This window comes from Indicator indicator, chromosome 9 (genome assembly GCF_027791375.1).
Source record: "Indicator indicator isolate 239-I01 chromosome 9, UM_Iind_1.1, whole genome shotgun sequence".
NCBI lineage: Eukaryota > Metazoa > Chordata > Aves > Piciformes > Indicatoridae > Indicator > Indicator indicator.
This window is the reverse complement of record NC_072018.1, coordinates 18,203,335-18,230,298: the sequence shown is the minus strand read 5'-3', so window position 1 is coordinate 18,230,298 and position 26,964 is coordinate 18,203,335. Positions and strand designations below refer to the sequence as shown.

At 37.6% G+C, this 26,964-nt stretch overlaps 1 protein-coding gene across 1 annotated transcript in view; it reads left to right on the top strand.

Moving 5' to 3' along the window:
* The window catches only part of BMP5 (bone morphogenetic protein 5), a 56,073-nt gene extending 35,194 nt beyond the window's left edge, over window positions 1–20,879 (top strand). The window contains exons 4-7 of the mRNA XM_054383541.1: window positions 6,743–6,937; window positions 15,020–15,096; window positions 16,923–17,033; window positions 20,730–20,879. Of these exons, the coding sequence (XP_054239516.1) occupies window positions 6,743–6,937; window positions 15,020–15,096; window positions 16,923–17,033; window positions 20,730–20,879 (533 nt within the window). The remainder of the gene's footprint in view (window positions 1–6,742; window positions 6,938–15,019; window positions 15,097–16,922; window positions 17,034–20,729) is intronic.
* The last annotated feature ends 6,085 nt before the right edge of the window (window positions 20,880–26,964 follow it).

Here is a 26,964-nt window from a genome sequence, read left to right as displayed (position 1 = left end):
TTTTATATCACATAGGATGGCTGGATTTCTTTCAACACATAGGAACCTGTGGCTACACTCTTTTTTCAGGTAGTTGACTGCACACTTTACATTGGCCTCAGCCTCACATTTACAATATTAAATGTTATCAGTCTCATCCTGAGGTGGTTCCCAGTCAACCTTGACAACTAGCTTACATGACCATGTTAACTGTCAGGTACTCTGAAGGATGCTGCAGGGTTGTTACATTTAAGTTTTTTGGTGGATCTGGTATTTACAAGGCAAAATATCAGGAGTGAGTTCACCTTGATTAGTGCCCTTAGAATGAGGGAATTTAGGATATATTTATTTATATTGATATTTATATGGACCTTGGCCTGCAGCAGATCTGCCTAAATTCTGAGCCATCTGGAAGCTGTATAGCCATGTTAGCACAGCACTGAACCCAAGCTAATACATCCTGCCCCTCAGCAGGTTTTATTAAGTTGGACTCAAGCACTGCCTAAGTACAGCTACATGAGTTCTAGTTCAGAGCTGACTTTGGCCAAGGTTACACTAGTAAATTAAATATGCTCAAGAATACTGTGGTGTGAAATGAGCCAGAGGAATGGGTCTCTGTCTCCAAAACAGGGTGACCCCATGGCAGCTGCCTCTCTAGGTCAGGTCTCTGCTGCACTGCCTTGGGGTGCTGGGGACTCTTTGCTGGAGCTAGCAGAGGGCATAAGTGCATCAGGAGAACCCTCCTTTCCTGAGCAGCACGTAAGATCCAGCTTAAGAACCAGCTTCAGTGCTTTTGGGCACTCTAATTTACTCAAATAGGTAACCTCTGTTTCCAGATGGCTCAGAAATAGAGTCAGAGTTTTCTCGTGTCTGTTTGTAGCAAGTGATACGAACACACTCTGTTAGTAAGAGCACAAATAATTTAAGTAGAAGGGTCAGGGAGATGAGCCCCTTCCTCTGCTACCACTGCATATTGGTGCATACTGGTCCTGATTGTACAGCTGTGTAACATCCCCTACCTTGCTTCCCAGACAGATGAAGGATACATATGCTTCTCAGGACCAGTATTTCAGAGATAATGACATTTGTATTCCATTTAATTCAGAAGACTTTTATTCATTTTATTTTTTGGTGGAAGACCAATTAATCTAACCTCTCGTTGTTTAATTGTCTATGTGAACACATTTTATCTGCACAGAAGATCTCCAGGACTCCCATGAACCATTCATAATACTCTTCAGTACATGAAATTGAAAGGATAAATCAAGTACTTAGTGTATTTATGTATGATTACACTGATTTTTGTGTAAGCGTACATGGTACTGCCACATGGCTCCTAACACGAAGTGCATTCCTCAAGAGTTTTATGAGTATCAAAATCATGACAAAAAGGTATCTAAAAGTCCTTCAAATGAATTGAATAAAAATCACAAAATGTATTTTTTTTTCTTTTTAAAGACTGAATATTAAGCTTTGAAGATTAGGAAGTGTACAGCAGACCATCCAAGACTGTCCATTTTCAGAATTCCTTAAAGCCTCCAGGGAGCAAAAGAGTTAATAAAACACATGTAGCTGGTTTCAAAAGCTTATTTTATGTTGATACAGATAAATGTGTCCACCAAAGGAAAAGTTTGCTTAACAGTTTATGTAGGTGATGCAGTAGGGACAGCATAAAATAATTTGAATTTGTAGCATTGAGGATGTCACATGTAGAAAATCACATCGTGTTGTTAGGTTTTCTCTTCTCCATTTTACAATAAGCCTTCATTTAAGCTTTGGTGGCCAAACTCTACTTCAATTCTTTTGTTTCTTTGAAATCCCATTGTTCACAAAAGCACTGTTCAGGCATGAACTATTTTGCAAGCTTTCAGACTCAAAGCCTCGGGACAGTTCTTTGTTCAAATATTAGATGTTATTGGACCTTGTATGCTCAGAGTCTTTCTCCAAAAGGCCTTTCACAATCCTCATTTTGGATATCAGTGTCCATGAGAAGGAAACCATAGGTGTGCCATTGGAAATGAACTTTTTTCAGCAAGCCAGAAATGAGCTCTCAGCATCACTAAAGTTTTCACATCTATCTATAAATATATAAAATTCTTACCAAAATAACTACTGTGACCTAGCAGTAGTGGTTAATCTGTAAAATGTGTTTTGTGGCTTGTAGAACATTTTTGAAAGTAAATAAGTGCTTGTTTTTCATAACAATATGAGTGGTTTGCTGCAGTTCGATGACTCAGGACAAAATTATGGACCTTGGAATCACTCATTGTTCTGTTTTGCCAATGCAAATCTGGCCAAGATGCATAATGGCTGAAAGCTCTTGCAAAATTAGTGTCTGCTCGATGCCTTATGTAAAATATATACTGCCAGAGGACAGACAGCCAAGTCACAAATCTTACCACTGTTGTTGGCATCCACACTGATGATCTCAGAAATAGTTAGCTTTCTCTGAATGGCATGAAAAACAAGGCAATATCTCCAGGTCGTATCTGTGAGATAGATTGCTATTGAAAACTTGAAGGGGTCTTACATTTCCATTTGGAGCAGCTGAGCAGGAAAATGAACTTTTAAAAGAGACCTTGAACAGTTCTTGAAAAAAATTGCATGATGTGACTGCAAGTGACAGCAGAACAGTAGACATAGCAACACAAAAAAATAGCTCCACGGTTATCATCCTGAGTGCTATTTTTATTCTGTGAGTAAAAAAAAAAGTCATCAGGACTGTCAAGTCAAGACATTTATGTAAGCTGAACTTCATAGTTATTTCTGCAGCAGCAATTCCTTTATTATGAGGGGACAGATTTTGAAAAGGCAAATAATATTCATTCAGCTCAGTCAGTCAAACCATCACTTCCCTACTTGCTTTTATGTAAACTGCTAGGGGCACTTTACTATCAAATAGAATAAATGCCAAAAATAAGTTTAAATGCCAAGTCAAACAATTGCATCTTGCCAGAGACTCAAAATCATATGAATAAGGACTAAGGAGTTCAGCAGATTTGGAGCATAATGCTTTAAATAAGTCTTAGTCTCCAAACATAGATGTCAATATGAAGAGAGAATAAATTATGATAGCAGGACAGGGAAGCATATGCCAGAATGTGAGGGATACAAAGGCTTTGGAGTGCCCCTGCACAGAGTAAATCCATTATGCTTATTTCTCTTTTTTTTAGGTGCAGGGACAATTGCAGTGGCTAGGTTCAGTGAAGCAGGTATTAATTAGTTAAATTATCTGACTGCTGATTTCTCTCAGTTTCTTATTATTTTTTTTCTTCTTTTCCTCAGCATTAAAGATATGATGGAAAGTTAAAACCAAATCCATTGTTCAGAGTTAAATTCTTCTTCAGAGATGCTCCAAAAAAAAGCAGAGAAACACACCTTGCTCTTTTGGTTTTACCAGTTTGATGTGGGTGAAGTTCTGAAGGAAGGTGTAGTTTGAACAGGTCAGCCTGAGTAATTCAGCTGACTTTAGAAAATATTTCTCTAACACCACAGCATGGAACAACTGTGTGCTGGAGCAAGCTGAATTTCCAGTTGTCATTGAAACCAAGAGTACTGTAAATGCTTACAAGAAATGATAGACTAAATCTGTGTACTATAAATAAAGTCTGTGAATGTTTCTTGCTACAAAGGCCAATTCAGATAAAGGTAAGATTTTTCTTACTGTATTCTGAAATCCACATTGGAGACAAAGGTGAGGGCTACAGATGGAGCTACTGCTGTACAAGAAATCTTGGTGCAGTTCAGAGGGAGTGCACTATGAAACACCTCCTGTTCAGGAAGGGACAAAGCTTTTCCCTCTTTCTCTCTTTCTTTTCTTTCTCTTTCTTTTCTTTTCTTTTCTTTTCTTTTCTTTTCTTTTCTTTTCTTTTCTTTTCTTTTCTTTTCTTTTCTTTTCTTTTCTTTTCTTTTCTTTTCTTTTCTTTTCTTTTCTTTTCTTTTCTTTTCTTTTCTTTTCTTTTCTTTTCTTTTCTTTTCTTTTCTTTTCTTTTCTTTTCTTTTCTTTTCTTTTCTTTTCTTTTCTTTTCTTTTCTTTTCTTTTCTTTTCTTTTCTTTTCTTTTCTTTTTTCTTTTCTTTTCTCTTTTCTTTTCTTTTCTTTTCTTTTCTTTTCTTTTCTTTTCTTTTCTTTTCTTTTCTTTTCTTTTCTTTTTCTTTTCTTTTCTTTTCTTTTCTTTTCTTTTCTTTTCTTTTCTTTTCTTTTCTTTTCTTTTCCTTTTCTTTTCTTTTCTTTTCTTCCTTTTCTTTTTCTTTTCTTTCTTTTTTTGCAGAAGCAAACTAAAATGGAGACAGCATATGTAGTTTGAATTTCCAAACCAAACAGTTCAAAGATCCTCCTTGGAAGAAATACAGCATCTCAAGGGCAGTATATATTCTGATTGCTTTGTCTTCATTTTCTGAAAGCTGCTCTTAAGCTAAGGTGTATGATAAACCAAGAGAAAAAAGTTTAATGGTGAACCCACAGAAGTCAATAAAAGTTTTCCTGTTCACTGTACTAGAAGCAAATCCAGTGCTTATACCATTCATGAATTGAACAAATGAGTCCTGAAAACTCATGCTGGCTGCTTAAAAGATCAAGCAAATAAAGGAATAAAGTCACATAAGCTGTTTCTGTATGTAAAAAGGCTGTGGGTTACAGGATTAATTTTTTATAGTATATCTCTATACCTTGAATAACCAAGCAAGCCTTAACCTGCGGAATCTTAATAGCCATCTCATTGCTGTAGTCTAAAGGAAACCCAGAGGAAACCTAATAATATTAAAAGTTATTTTAAAGGGAGTTCACATTGGTTTGAGGGATATTTTGCTTCACACACAATATCCACCATTGTAAATTCAGAGACCCTAGATTTAAATTCAGAAAAGCTCCACACATCTTTACAGCCCTCAGTATATAAATCTAATAGTATTCTTAAAATGTCCACCAGTAAGGTATTAATCTTTTACAGATAAAATTAAAATTCCGAAAGACATTGGAACAAAAAATAAAGAAAATAGCAAAAATATTCCCTGTAGAAATGAGGGGAAACTTGGAATTTTGTGGTAAGAGACTAGTTTGTCCATGTTGCAATGAATAGAGAATAGTCTGTACAGTTTTTCATATCTGACTTGCAACAGAAGATTGGAACATATAGAAACTAACATTACTGAATTATTTAATAGTAACTCAAACACATGAAAAGAAGAATTAAAGAAACACAGGACTAAAAAGCCATTTAAAATGAAATCAGAAGCTTCAACAAATATATTTTTCCTTCGCAGTCAAAAAAGTAATTATCAAAATTGTTCAGAATATGTTGCCAATTACTCTGTTCCATAACTACTAACTTTCTCAGTTCTTCTCCTGCCTTTGCTGGGCTCTCTGTCACTGGAAACATCTTAAACCAATTTAAAGTGCTACACCTGAATAAACATGTTGTAAAAGTGTTTATGTATTGAAGTGGGTCAGTTCAAGGTATGGTATTTGGCTGGAACTTCTAATTTCTCTTTTTACTGCAAAAGGGCTGCCAAAATGAGGAAGTCTGAGCTGAATTAATACATTTGTTACAGTGGAAGTAGAATGGAAACTACTTTAACCACAAATCAAACTGCCTCTTTCATTTACGCCAGTGATAGAGTTTTTCTAAGAAATATAGACTCTGGCTTACAGCCACTGTAAGTTTGTGTTTGAAAAGGAAACCTATATGCTTATTTCTATAAGGTTTGCTCTTATGCTTATTTGCGAGTTCTTTTTCAGGCCGATTGTGTTAGAGGTACTGTACGTTTGTGAGGCAGATGCTCCTTCATCACCCACATAGCAAACTTTTCCAGTTCCTTCGGAAGAATTCCCAGGTGTCCCGATGCCACGCAGCACACACGGTGCCTGCGTCCGTACCTTCCCGTTTCAAGGACCTCTGTGTCCCCCACCCAGCACAGCTGCACAGCTTCACATGACACTGTCTCATTTTCTGACGGTTGAAGGGCTCTGCATAATACACGTACGCACAAAAGTGTTAATGCTGCCAAAATAAATTCTGTTAAGAGCAAGGGTTTATTTGCTAAAATGTCACTGATGCAGTTTCAGTGACTTGTTTTGCTTTCTTTTCTTTTAGTGAGGTTTAGATCCTATAATATAGTGAGGTTACCACACAGTCTTGACTAAACAAATATTTAAAAGAAATGTGCACACCCCCTGGGAACAGAACCAGAGTCAATAATGTACATATTTCAAACTCAGCTCTCTTAAATGACTAAAGGCCTTTCTACCTTTGCTAGTGAATGAATATGAGTTGGAGTAACACTGCACAATATTTATTTTTAAAGCAGAAGTATATTTATTGTCTACGCTTGTTTTGCTACTGATTTGGTTTGGGGAATGTAAGGTTTCATATCTCACACTCAAGTGACACAAAAATTAGATGCCTGTATTACATTATCCTTTCTAGAGCCTATAGAATTTAATGAGGCTCATTTAATTTTCAGTTCTGTAGGTATGTGCATGAGACTAAATTAAAATATCTCTGTAATGAATGAGACATATAACACAAAAAGGCTGCAATTTTATGCAATGACAAACTACCTGTAAAGCTGTTGGAACCTGCAAATTGTTGCATGTTTTTGTCTTTTAAATTCCATTCAATAAAATGCTGTTAGGTTTCTGAGTCACATAAATATAGGATTATGGGCAAAATCCTTTCCATGCTTCAGTCAGCAGCTGAACTCCCACTGTGGCTTCAAGAGAGGCAGGATTCCACCTTTTAACTTACAATTTCCATTACTTTATAGGTCGAAGTATCAATGTTAAATCTGCTGGCCTGATTGGAAGACATGGGCCTCAGTCAAAGCAACCATTCATGGTTGCATTCTTCAAGGCAAGCGAAGTGCTTTTCCGTTCTGTCCGAGCAGCCAACAAAAGGAAAAATCAGAACCGCAACAAATCCAGTAGTCATCAGGAATCCTCTAGAATGCCAAGTATTGGGGGTAAGATGAAGCTATGATTTACTAGCCTGCTTATGGGAGTTGTGGGCACCTGCTCAAATGCATCGGAGTCAGAGCAGCTCAAAGATTCTGCTAACTGGCGGAACTGTCAGAAAGTGTGTCCCAATCCATTTCTACATACTCTAGCTTTGCTTAAACCTCTTCTATTATGTTGGTCCTGAGCATGATCTACAATGAGTCAGATCACTTACATCCATTATGGACTCCTGCAAGGTGAAATGACTGAGTAGTTTAGGTAAGGCTGTATGTGAGCTTGAAACTAGTCCTAGGTAGTAAGCAACCAGATGAGATCTTTGCTACACAGTGCAGAGCAGAGTAGAAGGTTGCATCCCAATTGCTCATCCAGGAAGTCTCAGCCAAAAACTGTTTGCATGCAAGAAGTCAAGATGTAACACAATTAGCTGACTTCTGCAAATGCTGGCTGCACTTCTCTTGATGCAGCCCAGGATGTGATTGGCTTTCTGGGCTGCAAGTGCACACTGGTGGCTCATGTTGAGCTTCTCATCCACCAACACACCCAAGTCCTTTTCTTCAGGGCTGCTCTCAAGCCAGTCACTGGCCAGCCTATATGGGTGCTTGGGACTGCCCTGACCCAGATGCAGGACCTTGCATTTGGTCTTGTTGAACTTCATGAGGTTGGCTTGCCCAGACCTCTCCAGCCTGTCAAGGTCCCTCTGGATGGCATCCCTTCCCTCCAGCCTGTCTGCTGCACCACACAGTGACCTCATCCACCAGTTCCCTCGGTACCCTTGTATCTCATCAGGTCCCACAGACTTGAACACTTTCAGGTTCTTCAGATGGTCACAAACCTGATCTTCACTTACAATGGGCAGTTCCTTCTTCCAGCCCCTGCCATTATCTTCCGTTATTTGGGGAGTGTGGCTGAAGCCCTTGCCAGTGAAGACTGAGGTAAAGAAGTCATTGAGAACCTCAGCCTTCTCCATGTCACTTCTCACCAGTTTACCTGTTTCCTTTCTGAGGGGGCCCACACCTTCCCTAGTCTTCTTTTTGCCATTAATATACTTATAGAAATGTTTACTGTTCCCCTTGATCTCCCTGGCTAGATTTAATTTTAACTGAGCTTTAGCTTTTCTAACCAGGTGTCTTGCTGCTTGGGCAGCTGCCTTATCTGCCCCTCATTCTAGCTGTGCTTTCTTCCATTCCTTGTAGAATTTCTTTTTGTGTGACAGTGTGTCCAGGAGCTCCTTGCTCATCCAGGCAGATCTCCTAACATTCTTTCCTGCCTTCCTCTTTGTTGGTATACTTTGCTCCTGGACACAGAGAAGGTGATCCTTGAACACTGACCAGCTGTCCTGGGCCCTTCGTCCCTCTCGTGATTTGTCCCACAATACTTTGGCCAACAGATCCCTGAAGCAATTGAAGTATGCACACCTAAAGTCCAGGGTTATAATCTTGGGATACGTCCTCCTAGTTGCCCTGAGGATCTTAAATTCTATCGTTTCATGGTCACCCTGAGCCTCACGTGGGTCACCAGCCCTTCCCTGTTGGTGAGAACAAGGTCCAGCATAGCACCTTTTCTTGTTGGTTCCTCTACCATTTGGAGGAGGAAGTTGCCATCTATGCATTCCAGGAACACCCTGGATTGCTGGTGCCTTGCTGTGTTGTCCCTCCAGCAGATGTCATCTGATGCATTATTTACCTGAAAGGTACTGACAAAAATGCATGTGAAAATGTTGTTAGTACCCTTAAAGTCTGGAAAAGGTTTTATGTCTGTTCTTTCATCTAGAGGCATAAAGTCATGTTATAAATTTTCTTATTTTTGAAAAAACATTTCTATTTTGGGGGGATTGAGTATCTTTATCTTTCTAAAACCATGACAGACCTGGTACCAGCACATTCTTAAGCACCATGGATGTCTACAAATAAATAAATTAGTATTTAGTGGAAAGAATTCAGCCCTGGAGTGAAAGTAATTTATTGAGAAGAACTATTATGAGCATCATGCATTACTTATATCCATCTCAAAACCTCAATAGTGGCAGATTAGAGACTCCCTGTAATGTAATGCATAAGCCTTTCCTGATCTTCTGCACAAGGATGAATTTTGCCTTAAGAAGGACAAACTGTTGATAAACTAAAGAAATAATAGAAATTATTATAATAATTTTTCTTTCTAAACATAAAGATTACCTTGTGATCTACTGGAATAAAATTCCACTTTAATGTTAAAAATTAGTATTTATCCTTACAAAATTAAAAAAGGTTTTAATCAAGAGCAGAAATTATTACTGTTTCAGTAATGGTCTCAGTTTTATTTGCATATGATCTATAGGTAGAAAAAATGTAGTGTAATTTCTTTAGTTTCCAGTGAGAACCTCAAGGTACATGACGTAGAGATGCATGTGGTCTCCCTGGGGACATTAGCTTTTGAAAAGCCCCTGACATCTTTTAAGGTGTTAGGGATCTCTATGTATAGCTTGGGGTTTTCTAGGGACATTTTTTTTTTTTTTAGTATTGTAAAATTCTCTGATGTTCTGTATGACTATACAACAAAACTCATCTGCACAGTTAACTTCTGACCCCTGACTAAGGAATACTTCAGGGTAGCAGTTATAAAGAAATAATGAAAGAAGTCCCAAACTGGATAACTTGAGCTATTTGTTAGTAAAAAAATTAAATAATTACATACATGTAGCAGAACAGCATTTTAAAAATTGTTCATTATTTATAAAGTTATATTGACTAACCATTTTCTTTTCATTACCTGCTTAAAGTTCTTCAGATTTTTTTGTAACCATGTTAAGTTAAAAATTGCCTTAGCATCTTGTGATTTAGGTGTGGCTCAACCAGGTACATCAGTTAGTCTTGCTAGCTGGTACTCTCTCTAAATTTACGTCAGTAGACAAATTGAATCTACATTTTGTGTAATTCTAGTATGATCAGCTTTCTTTTTTTCCTTTTCTGCAAGAACTGTTCCTTTTATTTTGCTGGTGCTCTATGATGCACTTTATTTTTGTAAAAGGGCTTTGAATGGAATGAAATAACATGAGGGTTTTTTGTGTGTTTTTTGTTTGTTTGATCGATTTTGTTTCTATTTAAACATACTCAACTATGATCTGTGCAACTGCATTAAGTCCAAAACACAATCTCTTATCTCAAGGGTAAGTAACATTCTCTCAGCACAAAAAAATATCACAGATAGATTTTTCACATTTCTTGGAAAGCATCTATTTATTTTGAGAATCATTATTTTGGGAGAAAGGAAAATCATCTGAGTACATGGTATATACAAGATACATAAATAAGAATATCACACTTTCAGATTGAATCTTATGGTTCTAGTTGGCAAGGAAATGAGAACTAAAGAGCTTTGTTACGCTTCTTGGTTATTGCAGGAAAGCTGAACACAACCTCCCCTGGAAAAACTCAACTGTAACTCATGCCAGCAAGTTGCATTACTATGACAGTCACCTCAGGAAGAGCTGTCTGTGTCTCAAAACATGGTCAGCCTCATCCATGCATCCAGCCATGCTCCAGAAATGTTCTAAAACAAGAAAAATCAGAACATCTGTAGTAAAATGTACATTATGAAACAAATTTTCTCCTAAATTCTTTAAGCCCCTGGTCTGAATATGCATAGAGGTACATCACTGTATATGTTGATCTATGACAGATCTCCATTGAAAAACATTGGCTTTCAAGAAAAACATACTATTAAAATAAAATCAGGTTATGGAGCAACTGCAAGTGCATGTGCATATGGAGCAGTTGCATCAAAGGCAGGGATATTGACCTGTGACTGGAGATGGAGGCAGCAAGATATAGGCACGCTGGAATTAGCAGTGAAGCTGAAAGTACATAAGTAACCACAACTTCATCGAGCAACATCTTCTGCAGAAAAAACACTGTGGAAGAGCAGCTCCTGCACCACAGAAAATGAGCTTCCACGCTGTTGCCATGCAGTTTGCATTAGCAGTTCTCATATTGCAAATACAAAACCTCCTTTTATTTGGGTGCCATTAATGATCAGCAATGAGACTTTTCACACTGTGATTCCAAATTCTTTTTGGTTTAATAACTGTTGGAACAACACTCATTAAAATATGTAGATGAGCACACTGATGGCAAAGGCAACATGCAAATTCCACCCAGATGCTCCAGTGTGCAAAAACACAAGGAGGGGAGAACACATTTTTACCTCCCAGGTCATTGCATCTTTGCAGAACACAGTTCTTCCATGGGGAGAGTGGTTATCAGGAAAACACTACTCCCTTTTCCTCCTATTCACCAGCCCCAGGAAGGATAGATTACACCCCTGCAGGCTTGTGCATCAAGGTTGATTCTTTTAGTTCTCTACAGCTTCCAGTAATGAGCAGCACTCTAGAAGTATAATTCATCTTTCCATATTTAAACCACAGAAAACCCCAAAATATTCTACCCTTTATCTTCCACACGGTGGACTGTCAACAGGCCATATTCAATTCTCATTCACTCCCTGATGCGAGACACTGTTGATGTAAATGACACAGTGATGAACAAATCTCACTGTCTAATGTAGATCTTTAGTTTCCAAGCCTGTTCCGTAATCTTGTTTCTACACCATCTAAGTGAGACATTAACAGTGAAAAATGCTCATCTATACAGCCAGATGTTATGCACCCAGACTCATATAGGTCTGTTGTCATTTATACATCAGACTTTGATTATACTTCTCTCTACACATTATTTTTGACTTCACTACAGTCATGGCTTCCTTTTCTCCTTCTCTGTTTCTTTTTTTCCCCCTTGTTTGTTTTTTTTTTTCACCTTCCTGTTGTGTCTTCCTTTTGTCTTTTGCCACCTTCTTTTCTAAGTTTTTGCACCTCAGCAAATACCTTTACTGTATTCTCAGCATGTCAAAAAGGAAAGCCCCACTGGGCAACTCAGTTCTTCCCTTCCAACTGATAACACTTTTTTTTTTTTTCAATTGTTCAAGTTAACATCCCTGGTTGTACTAGAACAAGTTATTTAGTACTGCAAATGGCTATATCTTGATTTGTGCACAGATTTGAAATAGTTTCAGGAGATAAACTGGGGCCCAGGCATATTAAACAGAAAGTATGTATGCAGCCTGTTAAAAAAGAAAAGAAAAAAAAGAAAAGAAAAAAGTTTATGTTACTAATAAGTATGTTACTAATAAGACTAAAATTTGGATGGGTATTTTGACTAACATCTCATTGAGTCTCATCTGGATCTGAATCAGTCCAACATTTTATTGGTAATTTGAATGATTGATCACTCCCCCCAGATCTGGTATAGTCTGTGACCTTGCAAAGAGCACGCTCTGTTCTATAGTCCAGGTTACTAACAAAAATATTAATCACTATTGGCACTAGCACTGATCCTTTAGGGACATGCCTAATAACCAGCTGCCAAATGGACTTGTATCACTGATCACAACCCTTTTTCCCAGTAGTCTGTCCAAGTTTTCACCCATTGTATCCTTTACCTATCCAAACTACATCTGACCAATTTGGCTTTAAGAATACGATGGGAGTCTGTATTAAAAACTTTCCTACAAGCAAAGGCAACAACACTCGCTGCTCTTCAAGAGCCTGCAAAGCTAGTCAGCTCATCATAGAAAATGATCAGGCTGGTAAGGCACAGTTTGAACTAGTAAATTTTTGCTCATTTTTCCCTACATGTTCTTCATGTGCCTGGTCACAGCTTCTAGGACAATTTGCTCCACAGACTTCCCAGAAACTGAAGTTAAGCTGATTGCTCTTCTTGAAGACGGGTGTGACATTCTCCATTCTTGAATCATCAGAAATATCTTCCAGTCGCTATGAACACTCAAACCCCAGCAGGAAGCGGCTTCACAGTAATGTTGGTCAGCTAATTCTCCACCCTGAAATTCATTCCTTATGCTCACATGGACTCATATATCTTCAATTTCTTTTAGTGTGGGTAGAGCTTCACTAGGCTCAGGAATTTGGGAGTCCACAGTATGAATCTTACCTGTAAAAAACAAGACTAAGAAGTCCTTAACAAGACAAAGAGTACCTTAATGCGTTCTGAGTCCTTTAGGTCCTCTGCCTAGGTCCTCTGCCTTACTGAACAACAAATCTGTATTTTTCTTAGTTTTCCTTTCTGCTATGAATGTACCTATAGAAGTCCCATTCGTTGGGCTTCACTTCCCTCACAAGTTTCAACTCCAGCTAAGCTTTGGCTTTCCTAACATCCATCCCTGCATACCCAGGCACTATATTTATGTTATTTCTGTGCAGCTTATCCCAGTTCCACATTACATCTACTTCCTATTTGAATTTTATCTCAGTCAAGTTTCCTATTCAGCCACAATGGTTTTATGACATACTTGCTTGACTTGCATATGAGTGGACCTAATTTCTGCTTCTCTCAGAAGTTGTCCTGGGAGATCAAGCAGCTCTCCTGGTTTTCTTTGCCCTCCAAACCAGTCTGACATGTGAAGAACATCTCTAAACAAGCTGAAATAATAAGTCCAAGGTTAAAGATGCTTTTGTTGATCTTGGTTATCCATCAGAACCTTTTAACTCCACAGTATTGTGGTTGCTGCAGCGTCATTGTACTGTGATTCCCATCAACATCCTTGTCCCCCAGCCTGTTATTTCTTCATTGATTTGCATAAGTACAACATAATCCTATGACAACAAGGCAGGAGTTTATAAAAAGGGCTCTGAAGCTGATCACTTGATAATGTAGCTTTTCTACAAAACATCTGTTCAGGAATCTACTGCCAGCAAATAATCTGGATATCTTAGGAAATTATTATTTTACTTTATTTGGCACTGTACTCAATTTTGATCATCACATTTGCAGAAAGACAGAAAGAACCTGAAGAGAACCCAGAGAAAGAATGATAGAGCAGATCAGGACAGTTGGTAAATTTGGAGAAAAGCTCCTTTAGGTCAGCTGTTTGGAAGAGTTTTCTGCAGATGAAGCACTACAGTGGCTTATCTCTGAAAGTGTAGAACTCCATTCCTTTCATTTTATGTGAAAAAGGCCTCTCAACTTTCTAGGAATTTTTCAACAGAGACCCTCCCATCCCATCCTCAAGACTTTTAATGAAAAAAGAAAAAAATCCTTAAAAAAATGAGTGTTTTGTTTCTTTCTCAGTTTTTCCATGTTTTTAAGGGATTTTTTTGTTATTGTGAATTTCAGCCACTGCGGGTTTTTTGTTGTTGTTAGTTTTGGGGTTGGGTTGGTTTGGTTTGTTTTTTTCCACAATGATTATTTTTGGTGCAAAAAAAGCCACTTTAAGCATTCTTGAAATGGAACCAGAGGAGACAGCCTGTCGTCCCTGCTCTATTGTATACCTCATTGATGGTATCACTTGAATAGCACTATAAACCAACTCTGGAGTGCTAATGTGGTGAAGGCATGACTGTTCCCTTCTTTTCCTGTTTCCCAGAAGCAGGAAACAAAAAGGACAAGATTTTCTCCAGGATTAAGAGCGTTCTGGAGAAGGATGTATGGAAGGTTCTCTGTGTCGTATCCTGACACATCACAGAGTGCACAAACATTCAGGCATCTGTTAATCTACTTGTTTACACTAATATTACCAACTAAATATCATCAAGTGGTGAATAGTTCCAGAAAATAGTGTTAAAAAGTAAATATAAAATGTGCTAATGTTTAAATAATAGACATATGGAGATTCTGTTTCAAGAAGATTTTTATAATTGTCAGTTCCTCTTTTGAATTAGGCCACTTTCTTATGATCTGGAAATTAAACATACAGGGGACTTCCTCATATCTTGGATCAGGTTCTCACTTGTCCTTTGATTAACTGTGTTCATATTATCAAAGTTGTTATCTAGCTAGCCAGCAACCAGACAACCTGTAAACCTGTTTCCTTTAACGCTTTGCGCATCATTTTGTCTGCAAGTACAAATCATACCAGGTCAACACTGCTGATTCTTCATTTCCAAGTTTACACTGCCTTTATAAAGCCCTAGAAATATAACTGACAGTTTGCTTGTTCCTTTCCTTTGCACAGTTTGGTGATGAGCTCGAAAATAGCTAAATCTTGTATGTTCTAGCAATACTTCTAAAGGATTTATTATTGTATTTTTCTTTCTGTAGATTATAACACGAGCGAGCAAAAACAAGCCTGTAAGAAACATGAACTTTATGTGAGCTTCCGAGACTTAGGATGGCAGGTATGAAAGTTACAAATGATGTTTCCTATCAGTTCAAATTGGGACAATTTGTTTTACAGTCCCCTATTATTTACAGTCTGTTTTCTTCATGGTAATTGACATTTTACTGATGAGAGACAAATTCTTTAAACGTATTTTGTAACAAATCCATGTCACTGAAAATTTACCTTTTTTGGCTGCTGTTCTCTCAAAGAGTTTGCATGCATTAATGACTTTAAGATCTGGATTAATTCACATAAAGACAAATCTGAACTGCTACTCAAGATATTAATAGATCTGTGGTAAGCAAAACCAAAATCCCCACAGTGAGCAATGGAAACACTTGAATTTTCCCTGGTTCAGTGCAGTCTATTGCAGGTCAGAGAGATTTCACTGGAGCAGGATCTGTAAGGAACTAGAACTTGGATCACTGTTCAGTGGTCTTTATAACACCATGCTAAGTTTATATAATTTCTGGGAAAGACTCACCTTGCTATACAGTAGTGAAAAAAAAAGAAAATATATTTGTAGTAATTGTCAGCAGCAGAGAGGCAGGGCATTATAAAATCAGTCTAGTTGTTTCGTTGTTTTGTTTTGTTTTGTTTGTTTTTTTCCCCTGTAAATAAGGAGCTCTCTGTAAAGAAAGAACAAGGCGGCTATCAGCAACTTATAACTTACACATATTGCATATAGAGTTAAGACCTCATTGGTTGCTGTCTGGGCATTTCATGCTTCTCTCAATTACTTTAAAACAACTCTTCATGAGCAGAAAAGTCTGTAAGAAGAAGTGTGCTATCTCTTTAGTGACAGCTCATACTTTACATATCTACCTGAAATTCTCATTTGGCCTCATTGCTCTGCCTGATACTTTGTAGTATATTTATCCTCACAGTAGCCTGAAGACTTAGGCAGGGACTGTTTTCCCAAGTCTGCAGAGCATAATAACCCTGTCCACAGCCACAGAGCAGGCTTGTGGTACTGACCTGAACTCAGTCTGCTGAACAAGCAAACCATTGTGTCTCTGTAGATCACAGATTTTTTTTTCTGGTATAAACAGGTTTTTCATTTTTATAAAGAGTGAATTCTGATAAACCCTGAGAGGAGTGAGACTCTCAGATCACTCATTCAAAGTGGCCATAGAGAAAATAATTTTTTTTTTCTTTTCCTTTAGAAAAAATACTTGAAAAATTCAAAATTTCACTTGGAAATCCAAAACTACACTGTACAATATTTGATCAGTGAAATGCAGGGTGAAATGAGATAAACAAAATGCAAGAATTAGGTTCTTGATACTCTCTGTCCTTCCCACAATACTTCCATTACCTTTGTCTGGCAAAAGAGGAATCCAGCAAACTAAACACATAGCTTTCATTAACATTTTAAAATATTTTCCCTCTTGTGGTTTTTTCCTCATGCTATGTTGCTAGAAATACTCAAAATGCATGATTCAGTGACATTCCAACGGGTAATGTCTAGCAACCCTCAGTCTCACGCAATAATACAATTAATCGTATTGAGTACACAGAAGAAAGAGGGTTCATTTTAATTACTTTTTTTTGCATTCAAGATTTTTCATCTGCAAAGAAAAGTCTTCTGGCAAATGTGTTTGGACCCTTTACATCCTCATTAGTTGGTATTAAGTACAGATTTCTAAATTTAATTTAATCTTCATCTGAGTTTTTCATGAACAAAGCAAATACGTTTTTGTTTGTTTGTGGCAAAAGATCTAATTTAGCATGCCATATTCTGAAGTTCATTTGTCGTTGGACAAATATTAGTTTAGTATAGTTTTAAATTCTCTGAGTGAAAAAAAAAAAAGTGAGTGGGTTTATTTGTTCTTGTTTTAGGACTGGATTATTGCACCGGAGGGCTATGCTGCGTTTTACTGCGATGGAGAGTGTTCTTTCCCTCTCAATGCCCATATGAATGCAACAAACCATGCCATTGTTCAGACTCTGGTATGCCTCTGCCTATGTTGTAGTTTGCAGTTGTAAGTGTTTTGGCACAGCAGCTGTCTCTTCCTCTCTCTACACTACTATTGAATTTCAATTATTTCTGGGTAAATGATGACCCATTTCAAAGATGTGCTTTGATGATTATGCTGGAGAGAGGATGAACTGTCCAGAGTGGCCTGTGTGGTAGATTTCTCTTTAATTTCTCTTTAATACATGAGAAGATTGTCTCATATTCCTGGAGAATTGTGTAGACAAGAACCAAAGGGGCCCCCTAGTCCCATTTCCAAGAGCTTTTTTGCAACTTATTGAAACTCTGTGTTAACATCTCCATGCTGTACCTTCCAGAAATGTTGACACTTGGCCACCCTGTGGACCTCTGTTGTCAGATGTTGGCAGAGATACTTAAAATGGAATTTAACATGAAGCTTTGCAAGTAGATGCATTTGCATGTAAGAAGTTGTGTTCAGTCATGCTTGGCTAACATGCAATTTATAAATAAGTGTATTTGGATCTGTTACTTTGCCTGGTACATACAAAAGGGGATTTGCAGCCAGTTTTCTGCTTCTGCTGGTTTTAGTCCTGTGCATCAAGTGGAGCAGCCAAAATGATGATCTTAGTTGAAGGGGCTGGCTAGGCCTCCTCTACTCTAGCATCATTTGGTTACAGAAATGAAGACCTTTAGACTATGCCTAAATGTGATGCTGTTAGTTCAATGGTCATGATTTTTCACCTGTGCCAGCTGAAGAACTGGCTTTGAACAGCATCAATATTAACAGAAGGATTAAAAATCAGAGGAATGAGACTTAATACACAAGGAGGGAATGAGAGCAAAAAAATCAGAACAGGAAAGAGTTTCTGGAAAGGTCAAGATACTTGACTGCAATTAAAGAACCATGAGTTTAAGGTTCCTCCTGATTTAAACTGATTATAGGAAAATGTCCTGCTCATCAGACTGTGCTGATAAGTCTGTCCATGGATGTTGAACTTTGACTTTGACAAAAAATCTGGGCCTGAAAAATCTTTCATCCTCCAGAAATATGTGTAGCTTACTACCCTCCTAGTAGTACACCCTTCCAAACAAAACCTCTCATCCAAAAAAAAAAAAAAAACCCAAACCCAAAACCCCCAAACCACAAAAAAACAACACAACACAAAAAAGCCCCCCAAAAACCCCCAAACAACCCCCAAAACCAAACAGAAACAAAGTTTGATTATTTCATGATATAAAACAAATTATGCTTGTGAAAATTGTCAAGTATTTCTAGGAGAGGAACATTTTAAAACTTCAGCAATGTGCTGAGAACTATTCCTTTCCATTCAACTTTTCATTTATGCATCTTCGAAGTCCAGCCACCAATGAAGAATCACTCTTCTATAGCAGAATTCAAGTCATCAAGATTTACAAAAAGGTGGGTAAATATCAGAGAATGGAAATAAATAGGTCTGCGGTAAGGAGTTCAGGTGAAAGCGAACAGCAACTGTCAGTTGGTGAGGAATATAGCAATATGCCTAGGAGATGATCAAGAACAGCACATAGGCAGTCCTGAACTGAAAAAGAAACTGGTCAACAAGAGATAGTTTAACATTGTGTGAACACTGTCCAGAAAAGTTGCCAGTATCAGTGAGATCCCCAAGTTAGCGTTCCCTACTGCAATTATGGACTATTACATTAGAAATGGCCCTTTCCAAAAGTGGCTAATTTCCCAAAGTTAAGAAATTTGTGTAGTTTGTCCTGTTTTATGTATTGGATACTTAAATTTTCCTCCCTTTTTGGAATTGTGTATCTCCCTCTGCATGTCCTGTACATGCATTCAGTCGTGCAGCCAAAAAAATCATGAAGCTAATTAAATTTTAACTGCACATAAATTAGATGAGATAACAGTAGTTGAATGCTTTCTGGTTTAAATTATACAAAATTGAGATTTACACAAGGTGTGCACATGGAGATGGCTTGTGGAACAATTATTCATACACCACACCCTAATCCAAATGTAATCATCTCCCAGCCATACTGATTACAACATTCTCAAAAAGCCCACTCTTTGGGTTGGGAAGTGATTGTTCCTTGGTACCCCTCCAAGTCTTACTAACTTTTTTTTTTTTTTCTCTTTTTTGCAACAAGCATAGGAGAAATGCTGGGCCAGTCTCTTTTTCTGAGATTGCACTTAGGCAGACAGAAAATAGAGATGTACATACATACACCAGACTGCGTGTAATGAATTGTCATAGAATTACAGAATCATTGAAGGCTTTGGGTGGTAAGGGACCTTTGCATGTCACCTGGCCCAACACCCCTTATGGAAGTTTTTTTCTTCTCTCTTACTTCCTGTCACCTTCAGAACAAGTGCTGGACCAGCATTAACCTGCTGGACATACAAGTCAGTGGATCAGCATATTGACTCATACTCAGGCTTCCAGGCTCACTCTTGAAAAGGCTGTGGGCGTTGTTGTCATGTGGGGCTTGCAGGACCATGTTGCTTCCAGGCAGAGTGGCAGGGCCTGGTGGGACCAAGTATTATGGCAGAGCAAACATCTGCCTAGACAAAGCGCAGTCGTTCTTTTCTCTAGTGCTTTGCTATTCATTTGTTAAACTGTTTTTAAATGTGTGTTTAAACTCTTACTAAACTGCTACTTCGGGATTTATTATTACTTATTTCAAATGGCCTTCTCATGGTAACAGTTATGTAAAAATTGTTTCCTGGTAGACTGTTCTCTGCTGTCTGGCAAAAGCTCTGGGCTTATATCACTGTAAGACAGATGGCTCTAACTGATTTACAAAGACTTAACATACAAATGAAACCTATTACTGCTGAAGTCTTCATCCATGCCTTAATAATCTCTTGCCCTCTTTATTACAACTCCCTCTTTTCTGGCCTCCCCAGTTTCCAAGTCTTTAGCATGTGTAGAACATTGCATTCAGCCTTCCTTCAAGTACAAAGAACTTTTATTTCCCCCATTTTCAGATATTTCCACTAGATCTTGTTCATTCTGGGATACTGTTCAAAACTCTTTTCCTTCTATTTAACATTTCATTGATATATTTCAGTCTTGTGAACGCAAAGCCTTCTCTGCCTCAGTCCTCTCCCCAAACCTTCTGTCCAGCTGGCACCCACCTTATGAATTAATTTTGACTTCAGTGGAAGTAGAAATAGATCCACAGATTGCTAGATGCATTTGTGCTGTCTGAGAACCCACACCTTACTCTTTCATAGGCTGAAACCAATTTCAGTATGAGCCTTTGCCTGTGTAACCTTTGCTGTCTGCAAAAGACTTTACTCTGCTCTGAGACCTTGACCGAGGAAAGCATTTTAGCACGTGTTGGGGGCCCCAGGAGACCTGGGACTTGAGCCTGTGCTTCATGTTAAGCACTGTCCTCAGCACAGCTGGTACTAACAATATGTTTAAGTGTTTTCCTGAGCAGCCGCCTGACTCCAACCCTTTTCTAAATTTCATGTGAAACTCAACTTTCCATCTTGGCTGGCCCTCCTCATTTATCTCTCCATCTGCTATTATTGTATAACTCTACCCATGCAATTGAAATCAGAGCAATGTTCTGGAGGTAAGCTGTGCTTTAAAGTTGCTAACCGAGGAAAATCTGTGATCACAGCACCCTCTGAATTGCAAAGACATGTTTTGCGCTGATGTTGTCCTTGTACCTCTCTGTTTGATATATGAGCTATGTATTTATCTGTCTTTCAGGTTCACTTGATGTTCCCTGATCATGTACCAAAGCCATGCTGTGCACCAACAAAACTGAATGCAATCTCCGTGCTTTACTTTGATGACAGTTCCAATGTTATTTTAAAAAAATACAGAAATATGGTGGTGCGTTCATGTGGCTGCCACTAAAATAATAATAAAAAATAATCTAAAGCAGAGGGTTTTATTCAGAGTTGTAATAAAGTCAAGATATGAGACTTGCTGATGAAAAGGCAATCCTCAATTTATTCCATTTCATGTCATCTCTCATTTAAATGTACAGTACAATGTATATAGTAGCTTTTATTTATTTAAAAATATATAGTTTCTTTTGTATGAACAAAATTTCAAACCCATTTATTTTATGGGTCACTTCACTATGCAGTAGAAATTCACTAATTTTTCAGTTGACATAATGGAATCCATTTCATTCCACTTCAATGTTTTAAAGCGAAGTCTTTGTATAGAAATTTTTAAAGGTAGAAATTCCAGAACTTCTGTAGCTGCTTTGTATTGTTAAAAGAACTAGAAATTTGGTCATATTGTGCCAATGAAAACTGTGGTGGGGTATTTACTTAGAGAAAGGCACAGAAAAAATAACTAAACAAAGCTGCTTGTCTAAACATATTTTTTCTTTTAGAAGTTCTGCTCCATTAGAAAAAGTGAAATGTTGAACTGTGCTTAAGTAAATAAATAGTAGATAGAAAATAGAGGTGAAAAAATTGCACATAATTGTTCTAACTATTTTCTTTAACAAGATGAGTGTAACCGGAGGAGTATGTTACTTCTTGGCTTGTGGGCTGCAGTTTGCAAAAGGCTCAAAGCTTTGGGAATTCTGTGCAGACAGACTCTCACCTCTATCTGTGACTTTCCAAGTTAAGACTAAAAATTGAGCTACAACATTCTTACCTCAAACCACATCAGTTTATTATCTACTATACTGCTCCAGTAAATGCTTTTATTATAAGAGCACAAGGTAAAATCAAACAAAGAAATCCACACAAGCCTTCCCATTATATACAGGAGCTACTATACACACAAAATATACAGAAGACAGGGCATGGAAGGGCTTTGCTTTATTTAGCTCCCACTTTTGTATGTGGTTTCAGAGTGTGCAAGGGAAGACACAGGAGATGCAGCAGTGTTACCTGTTTAATTGAAAATCTTGTCCCTGGTGGTGGCTGTTTTCAGACAAAGATGAAAACCACCTTTCATAATGAGCCATTGGGTACTTTGCAGTCTTCTTTCAATACATTGCTTTTCTGTCAAGTGGCGGTTGGTTTAAATCGTAAGACTTAAGCTGGGATGTATTTCCCTTTTTTAGCATTAACAATTGTAACACAGAAAATTCTTAAATCCATACAAATAATAAATTAAATCCTGTGGTTGAGAATTGCACAATTAATTACAGATTATCATTCCCACCACAGACACCCATATGTTTATTTTGAATCAACCACATTTAATATCTTTGGACACTCCTTTGTTTTAGTGTTATGATAATGGGAAAATAGAAACTCTGTTTTCTCTTTATTACATAGCTAACTATAATATATGCTTTTATCATTTAAATAGTTCTCAAAGAGCTGTTCAAAAATGAACAGGACTTATCAATTTCTCCTTAGATAGCCTATTCATGTAAACTCTGACTTCTCTGGTTATTTAAAGCATATTTCAGAAAACTCAGATTAATACAGACTGTTAAAATCAACATGTACATACAACTGTGTACATGCATGTGAATGTGCAACTGGGTTTTATTGGGTTTTGGTTGGGTTTTGGTTTGTTGTGTTTTTTTTTTTTTCTTCCCCCCCCACCCCCTGAAACTAATTTATTCTATCCTGCTATTGGAGTAATAAATAAATGTGGTTTTTTTTATGTGTACACTCAGTTGTTTGGGTTTTTTTTTTTTTTTTTTTCAATTAAGAGTTCTGATTTCAGTTTTGGGAACTCTTTCCTCTTAATACAACAGTTCAATTTTACAATTCCATCTCCAGTTTATACTGATATTACCTACATACCTGTGTCCATGTGCAAGGATATATAACAAAATTTATTGTCTCCAACTGAATTATCATTCTAGAGTAGGTAAATTCTTGGATTGTCTTCAAAAAATTCACTGGTTTCTGTATAAATTGGGTAGGTGGATATCCTTTTTTGAACTCAATTTGTTCTAAATGGAATTTGATGGAAACTGAATTTTGGGTACATTAAGTAATATATTTTTAGATAATGGTGTACCATTTTGAGAATAAGAAACTGAAGATTATTATTATATTATTCTTTAAAATTTGCTGTTGGAATATATTTCTATGTTTCAAGACATAATAAACCTGAAATACTACTTTCTTCTGCTGTGATTTTGCTTCTGAGATGCACGACAATGAGTTCATATATTTATGTATTCATATATGGCAAATAGTTACAAATTCATTAGTTACAGAACAAGAGTGGGAGACACTTGTTGATAGCCAAAAACATGCTTGTTTGGATTGCATTAGGGCTTTTCTGATACGAGATCAAGCTCAAAATCAAATACATATAAAGCCATCTGGTAGCTGACAACATGCCAATATATCCAATCAGCACTCATGTCTTCAAATAAAAAGGATGATCATTCCTTGTTCTGTTGCGTATCTGTCTGAAGGGTTGTCCTTTACAACCTCATGAATCTTATTTTTGCAGTGGCCTTTTTAGACTTTTAGGTAAATATTCATTTGTGTTGAGTAATTTGGTAGGCAATATGAATGGAGCCATATGAGGAGCTCAGGTATCTCCAGGAATAAGAAACAAGTCCATTATAGCTGCACAGGGAAGCACAGCTGTTTATTTTGCATGCTGGAAGGTACAGGATGATGGAATAGTACTTAGTCTTTATATTGTGATAGGAGTCAATTTTCAGTCAGTCTGGGGCATCATTTTATTAAACGGTATATGTGAGATTGCTGTGAGTAACATCTATACCATAGAAACTCAAACTGAGACTTTCCTTAGGGATAACATATAGAAATTGCTCTTCCGGATTGCAATTCGGCTCTTTTTCTCCAAAGACTACAAAGTGGGTTTAGGACAATGGCTCAGTTGTAGATCTTATCTGAGCAACTGTAGTCAATGACAATCCCTGGTACGTTTAAAACAGTGTTACATTGTTGAAAAAAAGTTTTGCTGGGATTTTTAACTGGGATGTGAAGCTTTGAGACACTTTTTGTTATCATGATGGGATGTCAGACACTTCCATCTTGGAATATAATTTTCTCTACCATTTACTTGGAAAATGGTAGATTGCTGATCACATCATTTTTCTGGGATATTTTATCAGCTCCTCTTTTGGAACAGCTTCATGGTAAATGACTTTGACTCAAAGATGGTTAAAAAACTGGTTTGGTTTTGTACTCCTAAGGGTCTGAATTGTTTCAGCAATAACCAAAGGCTTCTAATAACCAGGACTTTAAAAGTTGTTCTTTGCACTCTCTACTAACTTTGCTGCTCATACATTCAGCTGTACATGGGGAGAATCTGAATCTGGCATGTGGTGCCTGAATGACGAACAAGCCACATGTGAATTATATAGCATTATCTTTTACTATCTCATCTGCAGTCACAGAACTTGCAAAATGTGATTTACAATGTGTTGCTCAATTCTTACTCACATGGCTTGAGCAAGAACTTGATTAAAAACAAAAGAAAGCTAAACTAAAAATCTAACAAAAAGCAGCAAGAGGAGGTTTTCTTGCCATCTTAATTCAAATAAATCAGTGCCAAACGTGGTACATGAGGGACTGGGAATCTCATATGAATTAAATGGGTCTTTTGTATACTGTTTTCCATATTTACAACACATGACACAGACACTTTTTCTGACTGCTATATTTCCAACTAAATACTTTCTGTTCTGTTCCTGCACTTTTTTTCTTTCCAGATGGGCACCATCAGTTATTATTATTAATATGAATGAAGATATTTTCATTGCTTTAGCAGATGTTAATGCTTTACAAAAGAAGTACATGTTGTTAGTATTGCTACTTTACAGGTACACAGAGAGAAGTGAAGAGACTTGTTTGGGAGAAGAGCAGATGAGAGCCAGTGGAGCAAAGACAACCAGATCTCCAGGATCTTAGTGCTTTAACCCTTATCCAACACTCCTGGTTATGTGATGCATACACTCGACAGTTCTGGCCCTGCAGCTCATAACTTTAATGGATGACTTGCATTTACCAAGTACTTTTCTAGTTTCATGACTGTTTGTGGAAATCTGGACAGTAATCAGTAAAAGTGGGGCATATGCAGGGTGCGGACCACATCTTTCCTATGTGAAGGCTATCGTATTTTAAAGCTTTGTTGGAAACTGACCAAGATCTCCTTGAAGCAGATTCTGGAGCACCTTTTCAGCACTGTCATAAATCTGTACCAGTAGAGTAGAAGGCAGTGATGCAGCGCTGACTTTTCTTCCTTACATCTTCCTCCTGCTCAGTGGGAAGTTCAGCAATGTGTTAAGACTAAGACTGTGTTAAGATCTGTGTACCACAGGACCTCTGGGCAGATGTTAGCTGGACATATGAAAGAAACATATTTTCTAGGGAACAACTTTCTCAGGTAATAAAGCTGAAGCAGAGATATGGGAGCAGAATTTTCTCTGTGTAACTTGTTCTGGCGACTTCTGGGTCTCTTACTTGGAGCAGAAACATTTGTAAAAATGAGAAAGATCTTTAATTAAATTCTGAGGAGAAAACTTGGAGGGGGTTTCTTCTAGCATCTCAGCCCCTCAGAATTTCTTTCTCAAAGAAGCCCAGGCGCAAACCTGTAGTTACTTAACAGCACAGAGAACAAAAGTTGGACAAGACATGGTAGAGAAACATGACATATATCAAACACTTAACTGGAAAACAAAGACTTTTCAGGCCTGATTAATTTCCTGGTTACTGAGTTGTCTCATATTAACTTGCCACAAGAAAGTGCATTCCCTTTTACTTGGGCCAATTATGCATCCACTGCTGGGATTCCTTTTCCAAATCATTGTTTCTCCCTTAACCTCTGAAATGTTTTTTTTCAGCCTTCTCTGCGTGTTATCTGTTTTATTATTCAAGACTAACAGCTCCCAACAGGGAATGCTTTTTCATAGACTGCTGTAGGGATGGAACAAAGACAAGACCTGTCAAGTCAGCTACTTGTTTAATTGGGATGTGAATCTTTGAGAAACCTTTTTGCTTACTTTTTTGTATACTTACTTGGAGGTTTTATGATTTGCCATCTTGACACGAATTTTTGTGGAGAAAGATATGTAGGCAAGTGCATAGATCTCCACAAAAACTACCTGTGAAATATATTTGTAAATTTCACAAGAAACAAAACTTTGTAACTGGTTTCCTCCTTAAAAATGGAATTGATATAGCTAGTAAAACACTTGGAGGCAAACTACAGAGACTATTTACTTTTCATCTTTTGAAATCTTGTGATTCATTCAAAATTGAAGATCTGTTAATTAGCAGGACCTACAAAGCTTACCTCAGGACATATATTCAGGGATCAGTTTTTTATTTTCAGATATATTGTAAATACAAAATCTGTCAAAATTAACAGTTCAATTTCATAGTGGTAATTATATTTCTGACTCTGTTTATCCGTATTGGGCAGGGAGGCAATAAGAGTGTTACTAATTCCAGAATACAGTTAACTGGTTGATTCTTAAATTTCTTCTTCTTACAAGCAAGCAAAAAACTCTTGTTCTTTCTTCTCACCCATCTACAACTAAGAATATGAGTAAAGGTCATGACTTAAAATCTGGGGAAGGTATTTCATGCTTCAGAACTAAACTGAATGTGAAAATTCCCAGACTTCAACTGGAAGTTTTAAAAAAGATCATGAAAGCATTTTTTTTACAGTTTTTAAAAATACTGTTGATCTGCAGAGCCCGCACCAGCGCTGTGGAAATGGCCACCAGGGAAGGGGGAGCCCAGGCTGTGTCCACACCTGCCAGAAGCCTGATCAGCCTGGCACAGTTTGTGGCCATGGGATGCCGATGTACCCTGACCATGAGCCAGCAGGCCTGTGGACTGTGAGTTCCCACATTTGTGGAAAGCAGCCTGGAAGCTGCAGGGTTCCTTTCCCTGACACAGTCCAGACATAAGAGCTGTCCGGGAGCTCTGCATCTTTGTATCCAAGGCAGGGAAAGAGGAGAGGTGTCGAACAAAATGTTGCACAGTAGAGCCTGCTGAAAATGCCTGCATTTAATCAGAGA